The sequence below is a fragment of the Melanostigma gelatinosum genome (assembly GCF_949748355.1).
Source record: "Melanostigma gelatinosum genome assembly, chromosome: 22".
NCBI lineage: Eukaryota > Metazoa > Chordata > Actinopteri > Perciformes > Zoarcidae > Melanostigma > Melanostigma gelatinosum.
The window spans coordinates 8,333,405-8,354,653 of NC_136655.1; the positions used below are offsets into that span (position 1 = coordinate 8,333,405).

General features: G+C 43.1%; 1 protein-coding gene across 1 annotated transcript; it reads right to left on the reverse strand.

Annotated features, from left to right (window-relative positions):
* Positions 1–1,292: 1,292 nt before the first annotated feature.
* On the reverse strand, positions 1,293–11,535 carry nudt4b (nudix (nucleoside diphosphate linked moiety X)-type motif 4b). The gene is made up of 5 exons (XM_079294436.1): positions 11,159–11,535; positions 5,545–5,655; positions 4,169–4,213; positions 3,854–3,941; positions 1,293–3,584 (listed from the first exon to the last, which is right to left on the reverse strand). Exons 1-5 carry the CDS (start codon positions 11,252–11,254, stop codon positions 3,370–3,372), a joined length of 555 nt encoding a protein of 184 aa, XP_079150562.1. The 5' UTR covers positions 11,255–11,535; the 3' UTR covers positions 1,293–3,369.
* Between the last annotated feature and the right edge of the window lie 9,714 nt (positions 11,536–21,249).

The following is a 21,249-nucleotide window of genomic DNA, read 5'->3' on the forward strand; positions in this document are numbered from 1 at the left end:
TTTAATTATGCTACTTCCAAACAAAACTGGATTGTTTTTGTGTCAGTGTGATTGTGGTACTTGTGGATAAAATGCAGATTTAGTTTCGGGACATCCAGCAGTCAAGAATGATTGTCTGAGAAATGATAGGCCCTGCGGATCTAGTCCCAGACTCAAAATGTCATCCGATATCGCGCAAACTGGCCGAGACAAAAATGCCAGCCAATAAACGCGTATCATAACAGAAGCTAATCCCTGCAGAGAACAGGGGGTGTGGGCGGGAAGTGGCGCACGTCTTTACCCTAGGGGCCTTACAGCAGGTTCATCTAGTCATGACTCCTAAACTATTGAAACACTAAACCGTTGAGGATTTTGTTTTCCTTGATATCAACATAATGGCTCATCAGCTACTCTCGCATCGACAGGTCTCCAACGAATGATCCTTGACTCTCGTGACAGTTTGCCTCACAGACGGCACAGTTGATTCAAATAAATGAGAATTCAACAGCTACGATACGATTTTTTCCCCCTTTTAATGCAATCTTGTCTCAAAAACAATCTTTCCAGTCTACGTCATCGAATCCCTTTCACCTTAAACTTGTCTGTGCATAATATTGGTGACAGAACGGTGAGAAAGCTTAAGTTTGCTTTGAGTAAAATGCTCTGGTTTACAGCCATGTGACATTACAATGTGTTCAGCAGACAATCAAGCTGTTCAAATCCACCGTGCATTTAGTGGACGCTGGTGTCCAGACCGTCTTCATTTTTTTTTTTGTACATGAGCACAGACATTTCATTAGTGGGATTCTTATCCCGACTCTCATGCTTCACTCATAAATGGAGCGTTCTCAGATCAGCATATAGACCCCGAGCATCAAACAAAAAGGCTCCAGGAAGTGACGGAAGATGTCTCAGCTGCAAAACATCGAGATGAACGGGTTTAAGTTCAATTTATGTTATTTTGATTCAAGTGAAGTCTTATATGCTCAGCTACGTGACAAGTGGAATTTAAACACAGCATGGGGTACAAAAAAAGAGAATAATACGTGGTGCCTGTGATTCCTTAGTCTTAATTTCAATCTCTAAATGATTATATTCTTAAATTACAACGTTTGAGATCGTTATTCTTTTTCACAAAGCAGTCGGCCAAAAATGATATGTATATTATGACATTACAAATTTACCCACCTAACACTTTTTGCAATTTGGCACATCATATTTCACGTTCATCAAAACACACACACACACACACAAAGGCTTGAGGTGGCTGGAGTCCTAACATTACCAATCGAACAAGGCTGACAGTTTATGGAACTTGGAATTGGTGTTTTAAAGCTTTCGATATTGCAGAGTTTTGAAACGTACATCTAGGTCACATGGTTCATTGCAGTTGAATAAACAATAACATAAACATGTCTTTCATCATCTTTCCAAAACATTCCCCTGATCATACTGTCCTGCCTTCATTTTCAAAAACTGATTTTGTTTTTCCCCCAAACAAATGTTTAAAAAACCCATCTCATAATTCATGTCTCTACTCAGTCTTGTGCATCTGACACCCACAAGTTGATTAGCAGGATGCTATATACACTTTCTTAAAAAGGAAAAAAAAAAGAATGCATCTCCAGATCCAGTCTGTTGTTTTAGTTAACTTCTACACCATCCTCACAAAGACTGATTCCACCAGATCATGACTTAGAACGGGTTAATTCAACCACCAGCCAACCTTTACATCCTGAACCCGTGGCACATTGTCATCGATACAAATATACTGTACATACGGTTCTCAGTGGGCTTTCTACACGTTGGTTCTATCCTGCCATTTGTAGGCCTACGTTGTTAAAAAAAGATATAAAATATTCAGAGAAATTGTACAGGTATACATTCAGGTTAAAAACACGTTAAATGTTTCTCTTCAAAGCTATTTACAGATCTCTGTGTACGGGTTCCAGTCGTCATTTAGCGGTCAACACAGGAGCGAGTGGGTGTCTCTTTTCAACGGTTATATGAACAAAAAAAACTGCCAATTTGAGCCTTTGGATTTGGATATATATATATATATATATACACCCAAAATCATGACCAAATATTTGTATTAAAATCCATGATTTTTCACAATTTAGGAACGCTTATATACCAGCTCATTATAAGATTAACCAAGAAAATAATCCAAAATGAATCCAGAAATAAAATAATTAGTCGGAGCCCAAAGTGCGAGTGACCTTATCGTAGCAGATGGTAGAAAAAACAATCATATCGTACATGGAAATGATGTCATTTGGTGGTCTGTTTTACCAAATGAGACATGATGAAAACGCCAACATTAATGCAAAGAGCAGTCAACCATGATTATTTTCGTTTAAAGACAATCCACTTCTTTCATGACCAGAGTTGTGATAAACTCAACTGACCCGATAGCAGCACTTCAAACCGAAGGAAAAAGACTTTACACCAGTAAATACTTTCACTTAAAAAAAAACGTGGGAAACCGTAACACTGGCATGTGGCTTCAAACAAGTCAACAGTCCAGTTTGTTGGATCGGTCGAGGTTAGCGGAGACCTAACGTCTGTGGGCACGGGCTGCAGATTAGCTATGAACACAGCAGCGTTTTGTCAAAAGGACATCGAACACGCCGGCACGACCCCGATCCAGTTTACTGAGGTATCAACTCACCGACAGCTGGCGCTATCCTGACAGATAACACGTCTCTGACCCTTGACCCTGGCATTGACGACCACAAGCCATTTCTGGCATGAGATTTTCTATTTTATTTAGTTTGTTTTAATTGTGTAAAATATCTTATATCTATATTTTTAACATTATGATCAAATTAGCTTAGTTTGGAATATGTCAACAATTGATTATTACACGGTGTAAAGGAGATCCAACCTACATTAACAGAGGAAAACCTTGAGCGATATCAATGCTCTGGTGTCTCATCCCCGCATGGATGTCCTCTGGGGGTCAATTAGTCTTTTATTGACTAGAAAGCATTTGCATTCTGCTTAAAAAAAAAGAAAAAAAGACCATTAGTGAGAGAAAAACAACCCAAATACAACATTCATACAAGGTTTCTGTAAGGCATTCCTTCACCAGCTCATTCACGCCAGCTGAGTGTGCAGCTTCCTCGGTCTGGTGTTCGCCAGCAAAAGAAAAAGTGTTCTTGAGATATTCACAGTCTTTCTGTCAGAGACGTCTCCTGCCCCGTCACGCGAGTCTCCCAACACAGTTCAGGTGACGGCTTTGGTCCGTCCTGCAGCTAAGACTATAGAAATGATACATACAGGAGAGCCGCAACTCTGAAAAGTCATTCGATTCATGCAAAGACTGTACAGACGTTCAGTGAACCATCCGAGCTGGACGGCGCACGCGGTTTCCGGTGCAGTCCCTTATCTGCAGGAGGAGCCCAACACGTTACCCGTCGAGGGCGAGGTGGCGCTGTAATGGGGGTAGTTGTCGTTGGGTGGCGGGCTCGGGAGGATGGAGTTCCCGTTGGTCGGGGAGCAGCTGAGCTGGAGCCTCCGCAGGTACTCGGCGTGGACGGGTTTGTGGCTCTGCAGCACTTTGATGGCCTCGTCCACGGTGAACCACTCCCTCTTACGACCTGCAGGGGGAGACAGAGCACAATGTATGAGTTAAAAGGGCGCTTTTGAAGGTGACTGTAGTAGTTGAGGATCACAGACATACATAAATGCTTTAATCTGCACATGAAAACATGGCATATATACCGACATATGTGCATGCCCATATAGTCCCCGTGCACTATACTGGCCTCCACATAAATAAATAAAAAACACTGTGCTGTAAAAAGGTGCGCTAGATGAAAGACACACACACACACACATTCATGGGAAGGTGAAGGGGAACCTGTACCTATGTTGACGGAGTCTTCCCAGGCCTCCAGTGTTTCTGTGACAGTCAGCACATACACGTACGTCCGGTGCTTCCGATCCTGGTTTTGCTTGAGGGGAACGCAAGGGAAAGAAACCGAATATTTAATGATCATACAAAAACATTTGTAAATATGCATGTTTCTCTTGTCAACACTATTCCAAACAAAATGATGTTACACAGAAATTATATATTGCATGATAAAAAAAAGATGGGAATTTGTGCATCTAATACCCTTTAATGTGCGGTTGCATTGGTAGAATAGACTGAAAGTAAGATAAAGCCGCGTAAGCTTACCTCAAACACGCCGAGCAGACGTCCTAGCTGGCCCTTCACACCGGCCTGAAGAATAAATGAAGAACGTTTGTTTTTTTTATTTTAGTTTTTCCCCTACTGGCTCTGGTGCACGGAGCAAAGACGGCAAAGGACATTTCTTTGTGTGATTTTCTTAAAGTGTTGAGTGTTCTATTCACTGCAAAAAGATGAATAGAGGGTGGAAACATTAGAAAAGCAGTGTTCAAACAACAGACTATGTTCTGTGGTAAAACAATGGGTATTGTGTATTACGTATCAATGTTTAAAGGGCTCTATGTACTGAGCTCCACTGGAACCTCCCAGGCTTTGTTTGGATGTATTGCTTGACGAACAATTACCGAAAAACAACGTTGAGAACTGGACTGCAGAATAAATCCTTGCGCAGAGTTCATTTTTGTCCTCTGTGGCCTCACAGCTGCTTCAATAGAAGTTCATCAGCCTCTTAAAAAGGTGTAATCACTTCTATATGGAATTTATCTCCACTAGTTGAGTAATTATAATAATAAGTATCATTATCAATCCTTGGTAATGTCCCTTGGCATGGAAGAAACAAACCTGGCTCAAATCCTGAACGAATATTATTGCGGAAATGTAATTATGTCCCTTTCACAACACATCATTATTAATTCACAGGACTCAAATTACTGCCAGGACATATGACATCTGTGCTTTCCCCCTCAGCATACTTCACAAGTGTCACTCTGTCGCACCGATGTGTCCGGCGGGTCGGGCCGCAGGGTCCGTGGATGCACAGGAATCCACCGAGGAGCCGAGTTTAGACCGCTGGCCGCTGGCCGAGAGAACACAAGGTCCTCAACCAGAGGGACCTCTGGAATACCAGAGGTGTCAGTAGTTCACCCAGCTACCGACACCGCGTCCCGTCCCAAATCTCACACGTAGCATGCACACCGCAGCCAACCGCTTGAACCATGCCACCTCCACTTCTGTGAGGACTTTTACAACACCACGACATTTACAAAGAGTCAATTCTTTGCTGCTTTGAATACCTGTTATATAACCGACCGGTGGTTTTTTTTTGGATGCCAAATTAAATACAGTATGGCAGGCTGTTAAATCACAGAGAGACAACATACTGAAACTTGAATGGGAGTAATAGGTATAGTTCAAGCAGTTTTGCTTCGCAAGTTGGCTCCAAGTATGGGTCACAAAATAAAGTATTTTAAGTTGCATTACAAATCAAACTGCGGTGGAGTTTGTTGTGAACATTTTCTCTGAAATTAAACGCAGTATAAAAGGGCTTTTTTGTTGTTGCTCAACCATCAACGCAGACTTCCTCTGCACCGCACAAAGAGAGCTGACTTAGTGATGAGAAACAATGAACTCTCGCGTTTATTCACCTCCTCAAACACCTCTCGCACTGCGGCACCACATGGCTCCTCCTCTGGCTCCATCCCACCTCCGGGGACGATCCACTGCTCCGGGTGCCGACTGCTGCTGACCAGCAGAACCTGGAACAGAAAGAAAAACAAAATGTCAATTCCTTTATTTTACCATCAGATTGAGAATGCCCCTTTAGATATAGAAATCTGTCACATCATAAGGAAGCAACAAGTCCCCGGAGTTTCTGAGACTTAAACACAGAAACTGAGCTTGACATGAGACATGACCCTTGACCCCTTTGACTCAAGTCTCAAAGACAGACAGCTGATGATTGGTGCTGCCTCTGCTATTTATTCTCTGTTGCTGTAGACAGGATCCTAAATCCACCACGGCCTTCGTCGCGTCAAACATTTCATCCTGACACGGTGTGGATGGTCTTCTGAGTGAGACGAATACATGTTCATGAGAACGATACACACTGAAACATGCTACTTTACTTTCAATTATTGTAAAATATCACACACACAAACCTGGATAACAGAAGTTAGCTCACTCTAACGAGAACAAACTGAGGCATTTGGGGGACCTCAGCATGTACCCGTTCACCTGCTTTCACCCATTTTGGACTTCTAGGCTGGTTAAAGCTCAATCTAAGCTCGCGTTGAGGCGCTTACAAACACACACTGAGCCCGGCAAACAATGCATGTAAACCAAGCATGAGCCGCTCAAAGCCTGCGAGTGCTTCCCTAAGCGGCCTGCTGGGGCTTGAATTACACCACAGTTGCAGTGTACACGGATCAGATAACGTGTCTGCGTTTTCTAGCAGTATCCACATGGCAACCACAACAGACAGAAGCACACCTGCTGTAAACATCACCACATTTGCTCATTTTTTTTTAAAACACAATCTGTGACAGGACCGGGATGGTATTGATATGAACAGCTGATTTCATATACACACACACACACACACACACACACACACATACACACACGCACACGCACACAAACGTGGCTGCAGCTCCCGGAGCCGTTCTGAGTGCTCCGCGGGGGGCCAGGGGGGCCAAACCAAAGTGGACAACGAATACTTGGGGCTTTGACAGCGAGCGCTGTCGGCTGCCATCTTTCTCACATTCATCAAACCCAGCACACCTGCTTGTTCCCAGACTACGTCATCATCGGGGGGGGGGGATGAAGGGCAGTGGGGTAGCTCTCCATGTCAAGCGTGCCGGTGTGGATTAAGCGCGCGCACGCTCCACACACATTTCCTGTAGATGTCAAAAGGTTCGAGGGAGGAAGAAAAAAAAAAACACACAACAGGTGTATGTCTGATGTAGCGTATGGGGGCGTGTGTTAGAGGAAGGGGCATTTACACCGATAGTACAAACAGAGCTGGGGCAGAACATGACGCCTTTCTCAGCAGAGTGCCGACTGTAAATCCGGGGTGGGCTATTTCAGTGATATGACATAATAAAAGATTTATTCTTTGTGTTTCGGGTATTATGCTGCGTATCGCCGCAGCATAATGTGCTATTTAAGCATAAAGTGTGAGATGTATACAAATGTATACAAAACAAAAGCTACAGAGCTTATGGGACACAGAGGACAAACTCTGGTCGTTCCGTTTTTATCTTCTCTCCCTGTTGTCCCACATTTAGTTTTCCTTTTAATACATTTAGGAATGTAGAGCACCGAATCAACATATTACAAACTGAGTATAATTAAGAAGTCGTTTCTTCACATGTGCATCTGAGCCGAATACAGTTCACAAAGAGGGAGCAGCGGGGGTTTGGCGTTGCCTTTAAGCACTCCATCGCCACGAGGCATTCGTCATGGCAACAAAATCAAGCCTGCAAGCGTCTGTTCATCTCGCCGAGCACCAAGACGATCGGACAAGTTGAAGAAATCCAGTGAGAAGCATTTCAAGTTCATTCACTATACCATCCATATTTCTACTTTTAGCTGAGCTGTTTAGACTAATTTAACTACTTGTCAACAACTCACAATCTTAGCATGTGGTGTTCAGGTGTTACAGCCGACTTAATTTGTGGATATATTTACTTTTCTCCAAATCTTTTCAGAGAAACCGCTGATTGGGAGTCACTGACTAAGAAGCACAACAAGACTTTCCACTTTCTGACCTTTCCTTTAACTTTGGACAAACAAGGGGGGGGGGGGTGCAGAATACATAGGCCACGGTTAAAAGGGTGAACAAAATAACTCACACGGCCATGAAACATAGGCTGACAGCTGAACTCGGAGCACAGAAACACACTTGTATTTGGAAAGAGGGGCAGGGAGGAGAAGAAGAAACCCCAGAGGAAACACTGCAGTGTTTCCCGGGGACATTCCACTGGTATCACTTCCCAGGGACCCCCAGTGTGAAAAAGGACCAGGGCAAATTCTGAGGTAACATGCAGTAAATCTCCCCCGGGGTAATAAAAAAAAAACCCTGTGGACGAATGCCACCCTCACCTGGCGTTAGCTAACCGTTCTCTTATCCAGAAATCTGTTGTATAGTCTCGCATCTGATTTAAAGAGGCAGATCAGTCACTCTTAACTTAATATCATAATTTGAGATATGTGAACTACCACTGGTAGTAAAACACAAGCTATGACAGAGACTCCTCTGGCATGGCCTCAAACAGGGGACAGCAGGCAGGGATATTCTGGAGGACATTAACACCTCGGGGAGGAGGCGGAAGGCCTGGAGCTGTCAAATAAAAGAAGAACTGTTGCCTCGATCGGATCTTTTCCCTTCCCTCCAAATTATGCATGAACTTGTGACATTACACAAAGCTTATTTTAACAAAGCCTCAACACTGCCGAGCACAGTTTGTAGCACTTTAGGTTGTTTCTAAAATCATGAAACAAACAACTAAATTTGAACGGTTCAAATTCAGATTGGCAACATTTAACATGACGGACAGCTGGGGGAAGTGGAAACAAGCTGACAATATTAAGTTGATATGAATAACTGTGGATGTGTGAAAACATAAAGCAGGGGAAGTGTTATGGAATTATAAAGTTGACTTGTTTAAATTTGCATTAAATGTAGGAATGAGTCGACTTCTAGGGCTAGTTATTTAACTAAGGGTTTCTGCAACCGACCACTGCACTATTATTACATAAGATAATTAAAGAAGCTCTCTTGGCACACAGGCCCCAAGCAACTCGCATGCTGTTCCTTTACTCAGGTGCCCTCAGTTATCACTGGCATCCCTCTGCACTGTGAGGTTCCCGTTTTCCCCGGTTGGGAGTTTAATTGCGGTCATACAGAACCTCTCCCTGTGGGCTCAGCTTTCGCCTTTCCTCTCCGAAACAAAACAGTCCAACAAGCATGTATGACTCATTTCACCTGCTGTGTCTAGGAACTGGTTGTATATGTATCAGGCATGTGTTTAAGGAGAGTTTTGATGACACAAAGCTCCATATCTCAACCTTCTTTAGACGGGAAAAATGGCCATTGTTGACAATAATCACCAGATTGGTTCTCATATTTCAGGCAGTGCCATCCATGCGATTGCATGAGTAGACATGCCTGTCAAAGCCTGAATATCCTGCGGGTGATGGTCACACCTGCACTCTCTTGTTGTCACAACGTTCTCACACTGTCCTGTCCAGCGATTGCAAGTCAAGAGAAATTAATCACAATGTACAAACAAATTCTGAAGGAAATTGTGCAAGAGTGCAGTAGTACAGGTTTTGTGTAAGTGGACAGACATAAGAGTGTGTGTGTGTGTGTGTGTAACTCTTATAATCTGTGTGTTGTACAGCTAAACACTGGAGGGCTCAGGCAGAGCTCTCTGTGCCAGTCCTGGGACACCAGACTGGGCTGCTTTGACTGGATATTGTGTAACAGTTCGTTTATGCAAAGCTCAAAGAGGAGGCTAAATTTAGACATGAGAGAATATGCCACAAAAGCAGAGATATGGTCCGGATATTTGGACATATATGAATTTATAGTCATATGCATACATGACTATTATTGGTGTCGTGACCGTTGCTTCCCAATAAAAAAGTCACTATGGTTGCTGTAATGCTTGTTCTGACGCGTGCCATAAATAACAGTGTCCAGTTTCGAATATAGGTATTTTATTCCTCACATAATCAGAGTTCACCACTTTCTCTTCCAGTTATGCATTTCTCCATTATACCAATAAATCATAACACTTGCCTTTGTTACGTCTGCACGGTCAAAAACTGTTTGCTTCGACCTATGAGCAACACCTGTGCCCAATGACCCCACTGATTATATTACCTGTGGCCTGACTCACAGCGCCACTACCGCCCTATGTGGTGCGAGGTTGTACATACACAAAAACAACAAAATGGCTCTTACAATTAGTTATAAGGGAACCAGTACAAACAGCTTAACTTGAACAAGTAATTTATATTAATAAAGGCTCTCTGTATAAGAATGTCTGTACAGTGAGTCTGAATGCAGTCACAGGGAGGGGGGGGGGGGGGGGTGACACGCAGCTGCATTCAGACCCCTCTGCCTATGGTCACCCTTCTTAACATGTTTTAAGTTAAGGGGGGGGGGGGGGGCAAAAGGAAAACCAAAATAAATTTGAAAATTTTTATTTGTGTGCGTGTCTATTTTCAGACTAATTTTGACTCACTTAGAATAAACCTTTATAAATGTGATTCTATTTACTTTGTTAATGTTCTGTAGTTTTTGTACCGTTTTGAATATTTGATATGAGTCACTGTTAATATTGTTGTTCTTTTGTGTGTAAATAAATAAAGACAGTGACTAACCCAAAACACACAAAAACACTTGTAATAGCCTATCACAGCGTGTGTGTTTTTTATTAGGTTTGGGAAAACACCGCTGTTACGGTACGGAAATCCGCTTGAACGCAAGTCCATTTTCATTATTTACATGGCGAGGGCCCCTTTAAATCCTCATTCACATAGTTGCTACGCAGCTGCCCGCTCAAGGCCGGTGGGATGCAGCACAATCATGAATGGCCACTGCCTGGACCCTCCCTGTCGTGGTATAACTTGACCCATGTGGTCAAGTGACGCGACAGTTTATAGATATATTTAATAATACAATCGAGGCCCTCATTCTTAACTCCTCTCTCAACACACGCCGACGTAAACCCCCAAAATTAAAGGGAAACGTGCAACAGAGTGCCTCGCCCCCTCCGTGTTAGCCACCTCAAGCTAAGAACAAGTTAACCGGAAGTAAAGCGAACCAGGCTTCAAAATAAGAGCTTTGCTTCAACTCAATGGAGTTTCGAATGAGGTATTGATCGGGTGTTTTGTTTTGAAATGTGTCACCGTTGTCGTTTATTAGTGGTAGATACTTCGACAACAGCCTTTTCCCCCTTTCTTTACGCGCTCCTCAAACTAGCTTAAACTGGATGGCCCAAGGCGCATCAACAGCACCAAAATAGTGGCATTGTGACAGACAGAAAACAGTGTTAACGCAGCAACACATTGAATCTGGCGCCACACGTCTAAACCCATGTGCAATATCAAATATCATTTTCTATTTGGTTCATAATCACCCCTGCGCTGTTTGAATGACTGGGTGCAGACCGGGGATGACTAGGCCACGAAGTCATACACAACCCCTGCATATTGTTCATGTGGTTCAGTTTCTGCGGAACCTCTTACCTCTTCCTCACGTTCATTCTTGAAGCACAGACATGCTGCTCGTTTCTTGAAGCCCTCGCCGTCGTATGTCCTGGTCTGGTTCGGTTTGAGCTTCATTGTGGATTTATTCTGCCTCCTTTTAGATACAACCAAAAAAAAAACCCCAGGCAACAACAGAGAGCAAACGGACCAGCGAGTTAACAGCAGAGCCGCCGCATCGCTGCTGCTCTCTGCATCGGTGGTCCGAGATGGTCAGTAATAAGAGGAGGAGGAGGAGGAGGAGGAGGGGGGGGGGGGCTGTTGGAGAGATCCCAACCGGGGTACCCGTCAGGCTATCCTGGATTTATGGTTTCCTCATACAATCTGTGGAAGATGACGTCAAAGCTCGAGCTGCTGCCTGTGATTTGCAGTCGTGTGAAGTCCTGCAGGCAGAGATCGTATGTAGCCTACACAGCACAGCCCTGCTCTGGTTCCATTTGCGCACGGCCGCTGACTCAGTACAATGAACAGGCAGACTGGAGTTTTAGATATACAGATCACTCCTCTGTAACAGGAATGAGCTCATTGGTTGGGTTAGTCTCAGTGGGCGGCGCTACACTTCTGGTCACAGAAGCGATAACAAACAAATGCGTAATTTGCGCTGATCTCCACCGGACTGGCGCTGCAGAACATGGGACCATTTGACAACCTGTTTCAGAGTGTGTGTGTCGGGGGGTCACCTATGACGACTAATTAATGATCTTTCATTTAGGGCTGTTCTGTGCTTGGTGCAATATGTACAATAACTTGTCATGACACCAAATATATAGGATCTCAAATCACTTTGAGAAGAAAAAATATCTTTTAAATAGACTACATAGATGCTACATAGGGTTTTTAGTATAGCGAGAAACTCAGTCACTCTACATCAGGGTTACTCACTCAACTTGCTTATTAAGACAGTTTTTTTTGGGAGTATCATGTTTCACCTGTTGCACGCACGTAATGGTACATTCTGCCACTTTTTATTTGCGACAGGAAAGCTATGATGTCACATAAAGTTTTTATTCGAACTGGTTGCTGAAAACTGATCACTCCAATGTTTCTTGTAACACCTCCTGGATTCTTTTGTGTCTAGTATTATGAGAGTGTTTTTCGTAAAATACCCTGCGCTACATGTTCAATAGTTCATGGAATAGTCACATCTTATCAATCGTGTTGGGAAATCACTCAGTGACTCCCATCTGTCATTGAATTAACATCGTAACTGTGGTCATTTGTGTTTTCTGAGCGCGTCAGTCCCAATCTGTGAGGGAAAAAATGTGTTTCCACATATAGGTTAATGCTCAAATTTGGAATGACATATTTGAGGTTTGTGGTAAAGTTGTCACTGTGAATAAGCACCACTCCTAACTGCTCCCCCTGACTAAACACATTCAAATCTGTCTCAACTCATATCTGATGGCGCTCCCATGCTGGCGCTGGCTTCATGTTAAACTCAAAGTGAACCCCTTCCCTCTGTAAGAAACTGTGATTGCATTGTAAGCAGCTGTAACTTATTAACTGATTAAACGCAGTCACTGTTTCAGTGATGCAATTCCCACTATGACAATCAAATGACATGGTCGCTGCTGTGGATGATACCGCTCCTCAGTTCACCTTTGACCTGCAGGCTTGCAGGAGGATCCGCATGTTGCAACTCCACAGATAACGTCAAAAGTCAAAACCTCCAGGAGACAATGATCAACCAAAGAATGAGATTGATCAAAGTGGGTCAAAGAGCGAGACGATCCACTTGTTTGCTGAGGTGATCAAGTGTTGTTGCCGGTGATTCTTTGTCGTATCTGACTGCCTTTTACCAACTTTCAGATGGATTTGCACGAAAAAACACGATCAAAACATCTGCACACTTGTCTCCTTTGCAGCAAATTGTTTTCTAAGCTTTCGGTCACTAAGACCTTCATCAGAACGTGAGCGATATATGTGCACAGGACATATTGTCTCTCGCACAGGTCATCAAATTTACTATCAACACACAATAGATTGGAGTTACACACACACACTCTTTGATTACAACACAGTCAGAGAAGAAGACAGAATCCTTCGAATCTTCTTCGGCGATCATCTGACTTTTTCCTCACCAACTACTGGATGGATTGCCATAAAATCTAACTTTTGGTGATCACAGCAACTTTTCATCTTGTTTCATCATCAGGTCAAAACTTTGAGAAACAATGTCCCCACACATTGACCTCTCTAACCCCTTTCACCCATATCACCCCTTAGGTTGCACACATATATTGAGTGAATTGTGGAGATAATTGCTCTCCGGATAACCCAGAAATTCCTCAGTGTTGATGAAAAAATCACTAAGGTCACGTCACGTTATCATTTCAACAACGGTGGTCATCGTCTGAATTTAGATGGAAATACAATTAGCCTGCAGGTCACATGCTGCTGAAGTCAAACTGCATCGTCATCTTGTTTTAGCGGGGTTATAACGACATCATACTGATGTGGTTACCATGTCATTACATTCATGATAATTGCAGCCCATAACAAATAGTGTGAAATATAGTTATCGAGTTTAAGGGAATAAAGAACATACGATATAACAGTAGAGGTGTCATCAATCCAGAACTGATTGAAAAAATCGTATTATATCAGCGAGTCTGAACATTTTGAAGGATTATTCTGGGATTGGTACAATTTTAGAGGATTCTAGTTTGTATCAATGCCATCAGGGTTTGGGAGGCATGTTAGAAAATGAATGTATTTATAGAATTGTTATGACGTGTGCATATAATATATGATGGTGAGTAATTTATTATGGACTAAAATTAGCATCACGCTCCATCATCTCAATGCATCAGTCACCTGAGAGGAAAATAAATCTTTATGTCATCGTGCTACTGGAAGCGGTTTGTCATCATCGTCTTGCATTGCAAAAGAAGGCAGGAGGTCCCATTTTAGCCGAGGTGCGGGGGGGGGGGGGGAAGAATCCAGTTTCTCCAGGCTCGCATCACGACGGATGGAGGGACCGAAGGAGCCAGAACTGGATGGCTGCCTGTCGCTGTCCTCACTTTATCAGGAGCGTCACATGACACCTGCTCTCTGACGTCACGACATCCATTGCAACAACACACGCAAACACAAACTACACGCAAATCCATATTCAGTATATATTCACTCGTATCTAGTTACGTACAGATATGCAAATACAGAAACTCTCATAATCTGCCTCCTCATTTGCCTGTGATCCACTCACACGTATAACATCCTGAAGCTGATCCGCTCACCCAGAAGTTTCCTCTTTGACCTCATCACCGAGCCTTCAGGCATGTGAGGGAAGGGCTTCTTTGCCAGACAGGGACAATTAGAGCCACAAAAAGCTGTGATGCCTTATAACACAAAAGATATAACTGGTCCGATCAAGATGACGACAATGAGGCATCATTTATTCCCTCCTAAATTTAGTGCATGGATAATCATGCAGTCGGCTAATTTTAGATTGGGCCATCTGTTATCCTGCAATGTCTCCATTATTAGACACTTCAGTTTAAAATAGAGCTTTAGCAATCTCCTAGCCTTGCTTTGTATATTTACCAGGACAAACAAAGACAGGCCAGTTGTTCGGAGGTGCTCGGGGTGAGGTGAATGTACCCATTGGATGGAGCTCCTCCAATGATGAAGTGAGCTCCTGTCAGCCGCTCCAAGGCTGCTGGGATGGATGTGAGCTGCTGCCACTGTGGGATATGGAGCCTGTGACGGCATCTGCTAATGGCTCCACGCCATCCACCAAAGCAGCAACAGAGCGCTCGGAGAACATTTCTGCTTTGTCCCGAGTCTTTTGTTAGCTTAACCAGAACGGCAATTAAAACTCCATCGTTGCTAGCCCAATGGTCTGGGAGGTAGCAGGTGACATTAGCTCACGAGCTAACTGGTAGCCTTAGTCCAGGGTCAACACGCCTGAAGGCTTATGGCAGTCCTGGATCAGGGCTAAGTTAGCTAATCATACAGGTGGTAGGTAATAAGGAAAACACATTTTATTGTACTATAGCATATTCCTTTAGTTAGATTTACCCCCATTACAGGAAAGGAAGTGTTAAGAAAATCAAAAACACAACTAATGAAAATATTTTGTCATTAACAGACAGCGTATTTTGGACGATGTCTGTTGATTATTTGGGGTAGCATCGTGTGCAACGTGGCCTCTCTCGTCCATCTTTTATTATTGGTCGGCGAACCCAAAGAACGACTAAAACGACTTATTTTTTCAATAAGCTCTGGTGGTATCCATCTCGATGGGTTTTTTCGGTCCAGGTGTTGTATGTTTGTAGATGAATGGCATTTCATTTGTGACACTCACCGCATTTCTGTGACCATCTCTGTGAGATCACTGTGGAAAACGACTCACATCAACATCTCTTTTAACAGTTTATGCAACAGAATAAATACAGGTCTCAAGGCCGCAGATGCAAGTATGACAATAAGTTGGTTGTGAGGGCTGAAGGACACAATGGGGGCCTGTTGGTGCATATTAAAGCCTGTCATGATGATAGATGTGAATAAAGCAGACATGGATAAACATCACTCAGGGATCAGATACAGGGACAAATAGGGTGGGGTCAAAGCATGTGCGTTTTAATATAAAAATATAATATAAAATGACAAAGAATATATGCAAACTTGATATTGATGACTTTACTGTGACTGCTAGACTTTTCCATGAAATGTGCTGTTGTTGACTGCTGCTGCTCAGACTGTTGAGGCTACCTGCGGGCAAATGTTCCCCTCACAATGATGCCTCTGTCTCCTTGAGGTAGAACTAAAGCACACACACTCTATAATCAGGTGACGATTAGGCTTTAAGGGGCATAAACAAAACCAGACAGTGACAGTGTGATAGCCAGCATGTGGGAAAGCTGTCTGAGAGAAAACGCTGCAGTGATGATGATACAGGGGAGAATGAAAACGATGCCATTTACCGAAACAAGTAGCTTAAAACTCAAAGTGAGGCCTGTAGCAGTGACTGGAAATCATACTTTCACACTTAACTGAAAGCTGCCCTGAACAACATTTGTAAAAAATGTCACATACTACTTAAGCATACTTAGTTAGTATGGACATTTCTGAAATAGTTTACCAACAAACAGGAAGTGACAAAACTAAGCAGCAGAAAAAGGAAAGGATTTGCTCTTGAGACCATCAGTTCTGACACAAATAACACTTGCAGGAAAAACCTAGAAGTCAGCCATGAAGGTGTTCAACAATGAGTGTCGGTGCCATGGATGAACGATGTTAAAATCAAACATCAACTTTACATCTGCCCTTGCAGCATGTGGGGAAAACAAACAGCTGTCACAACATGCATTTTTGAACATTGTATTCAGAAGGCAACTCTTCAGACTCAGCCACAGTGGCTATGTTGGACCTGACGTCATTGATCTAGTCGTCCTCCCTTTTCTCCCATCGGAGGACAGTTTGTTGGCCCATGGTGATTCATTTGTTCCAGCTATCTGAGCTTACATATCATTCCTGGAATTATCTTGATGTAACCAGAAGACATGATTTTACTTTCTGTTTGAGTACTTCTTAAAGTAGGTTATTGTTTGCCTTCGCCTTCTTTTTCTCATGATGTGCAAGCACCTCGGGTTTTCATCAGTTGTGTTTTAAGTTTCCTTCGAGGCCCTGGTCACACAAAGCGTATTATCTGTATTGTTAGATTTAAAACACAAAAAAAATGGTCAGTGGTCAAGATCACTACAGAGCCTTCATATGGCTTGAAAATATTATTTGCGTTCAGAACTAACCCTTCATGAATACAGTATTTTTTACAGTATAACAGAGTTGGAAACTCTATACTTAAAACGCAGATTCTGCAAAAAAGAAACTGCTGTTGACTTGACCAGAGATACAAGGTTTTTATCTGACAGCTACAGTAAATACATTGCACTATAGCCTGACACCGCTTTTTAACAACTGCAGTAAAATCCCTCCCCGTGTAGACGTTTACACGTCTGCAGTCTGTTCCTCATCCATTCCCTGAGGTGTGGTGCTGTTTTATGAATGAGCTGTTATGCAAGGAAAGGTGACCTGTATACAGACAGCGGGAGAGAGAAAGAGAGGGAAGTACCGTATGGCTGCCATTCAAGTGACGCCGTCGTGTGGTGAGCTACATGATCCGCGTTTTTGTTGCGGTTGTCAGCTGCTAAATAACAGCGGCTGGGAATTAGATCACACGTTATAAATGCGTGCTGTATTTGGTGTAATCACACCAAAGCTGGAGACTGGTGTTTATCAAGATGCTCAAGGTATAATCACCATAATGACCTGATAATAACCAGCAGCGACTCCGTGGTTATCCAAACTGTGCCAGTTACTCACCACCTCACAGGACAATACTTGTAGTTTCACAAAGTAAGTCCACTTAAGCTTACAACGCGGCCAACAACAGATGGTTCCCTCTTGATTGAGGCTCATTCGACTGAGAGAGGGAAAGACTGTTTGTGTTGAATCTGGAAAAAGTACAACATGTTTCTAAAGGACAAAAGCGTTCTAAAAAAGGCTGTTTGTGTTTTAGGGATATAAACTGGATGGTTACAGCATACTGAATGGTCAGTTTAGTCCTTTGTGTTGGTTGTGCAAGGTTTATTATATCTATACAATCTCAGTTCAGTGCTAATCAATCAATCAGATTTGGTTTTATAACAGTGATAGTGGTCAATAAATATAATTACAAGAGCTTAAACAATTGAATGATCGTTGTTTGTCATTTCTAATCAACAAGGCAGGCTACAGACATTCTACAGAGACGATTTGAGCTGAATGCGAACCTGCTAGTGCGTATCAGTAGTTTAACCTGTTCACCGTCGTAGTATAGCATGTTAGCATGCTACAAATGTGCTAGTTAGGTGGTCATAAACCAAATCATTGTAAAAAATGTGAAATTGTATGGCTGTCCATCCAATAGCATTAGAAGTTCAAAGGTCAGCACCTCCTCTGACGGAAAGTTGACGTCTCTACTGATTTGAAACGTCAGTGGATTAATATTTCACGTTTATTGTGACGTCAGGTGAGTCAGTGTTACCGATCCCGAGGAAATGTGTTCTGTCAAATATCGCGACCTGGTGTCCCGATAATCTGCAAATAAATCTCTAGGCTGTGTTGATCTAATCTCCATAGAAACCCACTCAAGCACAAATCCGCCAAACAGACGAGACATATTGAACCCTGAGTACTAAAAGCTCTCTATCAGCACACTGCTTGATACGTTATTGATCAGCACCGTCAGCAGCAGCATGACTTCCCTCCGATACTGTAATCTATAAGTGCACAGCCCGGGGGGGGGGGTATTTTATGTCTGGGTGGTGGTGTCAAAGAGATTCAATGACTGGAGACTGTTAATTATGTACATTTAACACCGCCGGGCGAGACTGCCACCGTGCCCCTAACGACAGTATGTACTGCATGTGTTTGTGGGTGTGTCAACATCGGACGAGATCAGTGTGTGATCAGGTTTGATTTATTTTTCCCTTTAAATTCAACACAAATCAAAGGGAGTTACTTGTTAGGAATCATTAATTAATAAACGCAAAAGACGAGAGAATGAGACTACTGAACTCCTTTTACAGTACACGCGGCCATTTAACTGTAAAATGTTAGAGTTCACGCTCCACCAAGAAAAAGGACAGAGTGGTGGCAGCGCACATGTCTCTCGTTCATAATATGTGACTTCACTTGCATTCGGGGGCCTCTGCAAACACATAAAGGCAGGCAGGCAGGTGCACACGCACATCTTTCCCTTCCTGCAGTGGCTGTTGTATATAGAGAGTGCGGGGAAGTGGAAGGATGGCTCAGGACAACCTGTTCTCACTGTGGATGGATGAAAAAGTCACAGGAGCAGAAGAGGAATCCCAGCCATCACCACACACACACACACACACACACACACACACACACACACACACACACACACACACACACACACACACACACACACACACACACACACACACACACACACACACACTCTTTGCAGGTTCATCATCTTAATTTAGCATGTTAGCGTGCTAACATCTACCAATTAGCACTAAAAATAATCAGCTGAGTTATATTTTCTTAATGGCATCAACTAAAAAAAAAGTCAAAATCCTTCAGGTTTCTCTTTTGGGGACTTGCAATGTTTGTTCTTAACAGTGCTGACATTTTCTAAACTGATTGTGTATTTCCTAATCCCTGCTAAATATGTATACCTAACTGTAGCATTAATATCCTGTGTACCTCTGTGAAGCGCACCACATCTGGTATGAAGTTGAGTGGACTCACATAGATTTGGGACAAACCACATTGAGAGATAAAGAGCGTAAAGGAACGGCCTCAGGTTCAAGAGATTAAACTGTTGGAGATGAAGATGGAGAGAAAGACAAAAGGAAAGGAGAGGATATGGAAGGAAAAGGAAGACAGAAGAAGAGGAGGAGGGAAAGGGAGTGATGAGAGGAAAAGAAAGAAACTAGGAGCAGAAGAGGAGAAAAGAGGGGTGGGAAGGAAAGATATTAGAGGAGGTAAAAAGGGGGAGAGGAAAGGGAAACAAAAGGAAAACAAGAGTGGAAGAAGGAAAAGAGCAGAGAGAAGAAGGAGGGGGTAGAGGAGAGAAAGAGATGAATAAGCGGGAGGAGAGGAAAAGGACTAGAGGGAGATGAGATGAGGGAAAGGGAGAGAGGAGAGATGATCAAAGAAGATGAAAGGAGAAGACAGGGAATAAAGGAGGGAAAAAGTGAAAGAGATGAGGAAAGGAAAGTAAGGAGGATAAAGGGGGAGACAAGTGGGGATGAAAGGAGAGAAATAAGAGGGATTAAATGTGGAAGAGAAAAGAGAGAGAAAAGCAGGTATAGAAGAGGAGAAGGAACATACAACCATCATGTCAACAAGCGCTCAACTTCATAAAGACGCACCACAACTACTGAGCACCGCGGGTGTCGGGTCTAAACTGGGCCCGACTGATGACGACGACGCGCCAGTCAGAACAGGACGCTTGTCGTCAACTGTCAGTCCAACACCAGCGGCATGTGACGAGCATGTTTTCACCTGCTGTCAGCAATCACAGCGAGAGATGATCCGTCAGAGGAGCAGGGCTATGTTTAGGATGCTGGCTCCACGTCATCTGTGGCAGCGATCACTCGCTTATTGTTACATGTTTGACACATGCACTATACTGGAGGCCGGGAACACTTCGTCTGTCAATTCACCGGTCCTGGTTATTTGCTGTGGCACTGCTCTTGTGCACTATTTCAACCGGTATTTCAAGTGCAAGCGTATTTACAGTCTCAAGGTTCTCTGCCTAGAATTGTTGTTGTATGAGTTACAGTTACTATAATCTTCAAATAACACCAGACAGGAGTGAGCAATTGCCCGAAAAGAGTGGAAACAGACAATTACAGATAAAAGGTATTAAATGTGACATTAAATACATAATTTTTGGGGGCAAATGTTTGTACAAAAGGGAAGCACATTCTTAAAAAGTTCATTTGAACTGCATGTTGATTCCTTGCAAGAGTCTATTTAAAGGAATAGTTTTGGGACATTTTGGGAAATTGATTTTTCCGGCCGAGGGTTAGATGACAACATTAACACCACATTCATATCGGTCCGTTCAATATAAGGCTCCAGCTGTAGCAGCCGGTTAGCTTAGCATAAAGACTGGGAGCAGGGGAAAGCCGCAATCACTTGGATGGACAACACACGAGAGAGACAACAGCCCTGAGACGATAGTTAATGTTTTGTCAGGTGTTTCAGATAGTGAGGGGAATCATTTCCTGCAACTGCACTCAAAGAAAGGCTGCATAGCAGCCTGACTGACTCACTGTTGCCATATAAACCAGGCCATGATCATAAAACATTGTGAAATCTTTGTCTCTGGTGAGGAAACATGAAAGAAAACAAACATGGAGGATAGGTGCCTCCTGTAGGAAGGCGGACGCTATAAAACGATTGCCAAAGACTGTGTATTGTGATTGTATTTGCTCAGGGATCCAAACATCTTGATAGGACAAACAAGGGACTTGGGATACTGTTGAGAGGATGTAATGTAAAGACGTCTCAGATGAATGAACGTAAACCCAGAGGAAGAACAC

Coding starts and splice junctions, on each gene's coding strand:
- nudt4b (XM_079294436.1), bottom strand. CDS start 11,254: ATGAAGCTCAAACCGAACCAGACCAGGACATACGACGGCGAGGGCTTC. Junction 3,942..4,168: donor GTCTGCTCGGCGTGTTTGAG/GTAAGCTTACGC, acceptor GTTCCCCTCAAG/CAAAACCAGGATCGGAAGCA. Junction 3,585..3,853: donor GGAAGACTCCGTCAACATAG/GTACAGGTTCCC, acceptor CTCCCCCTGCAG/GTCGTAAGAGGGAGTGGTTC.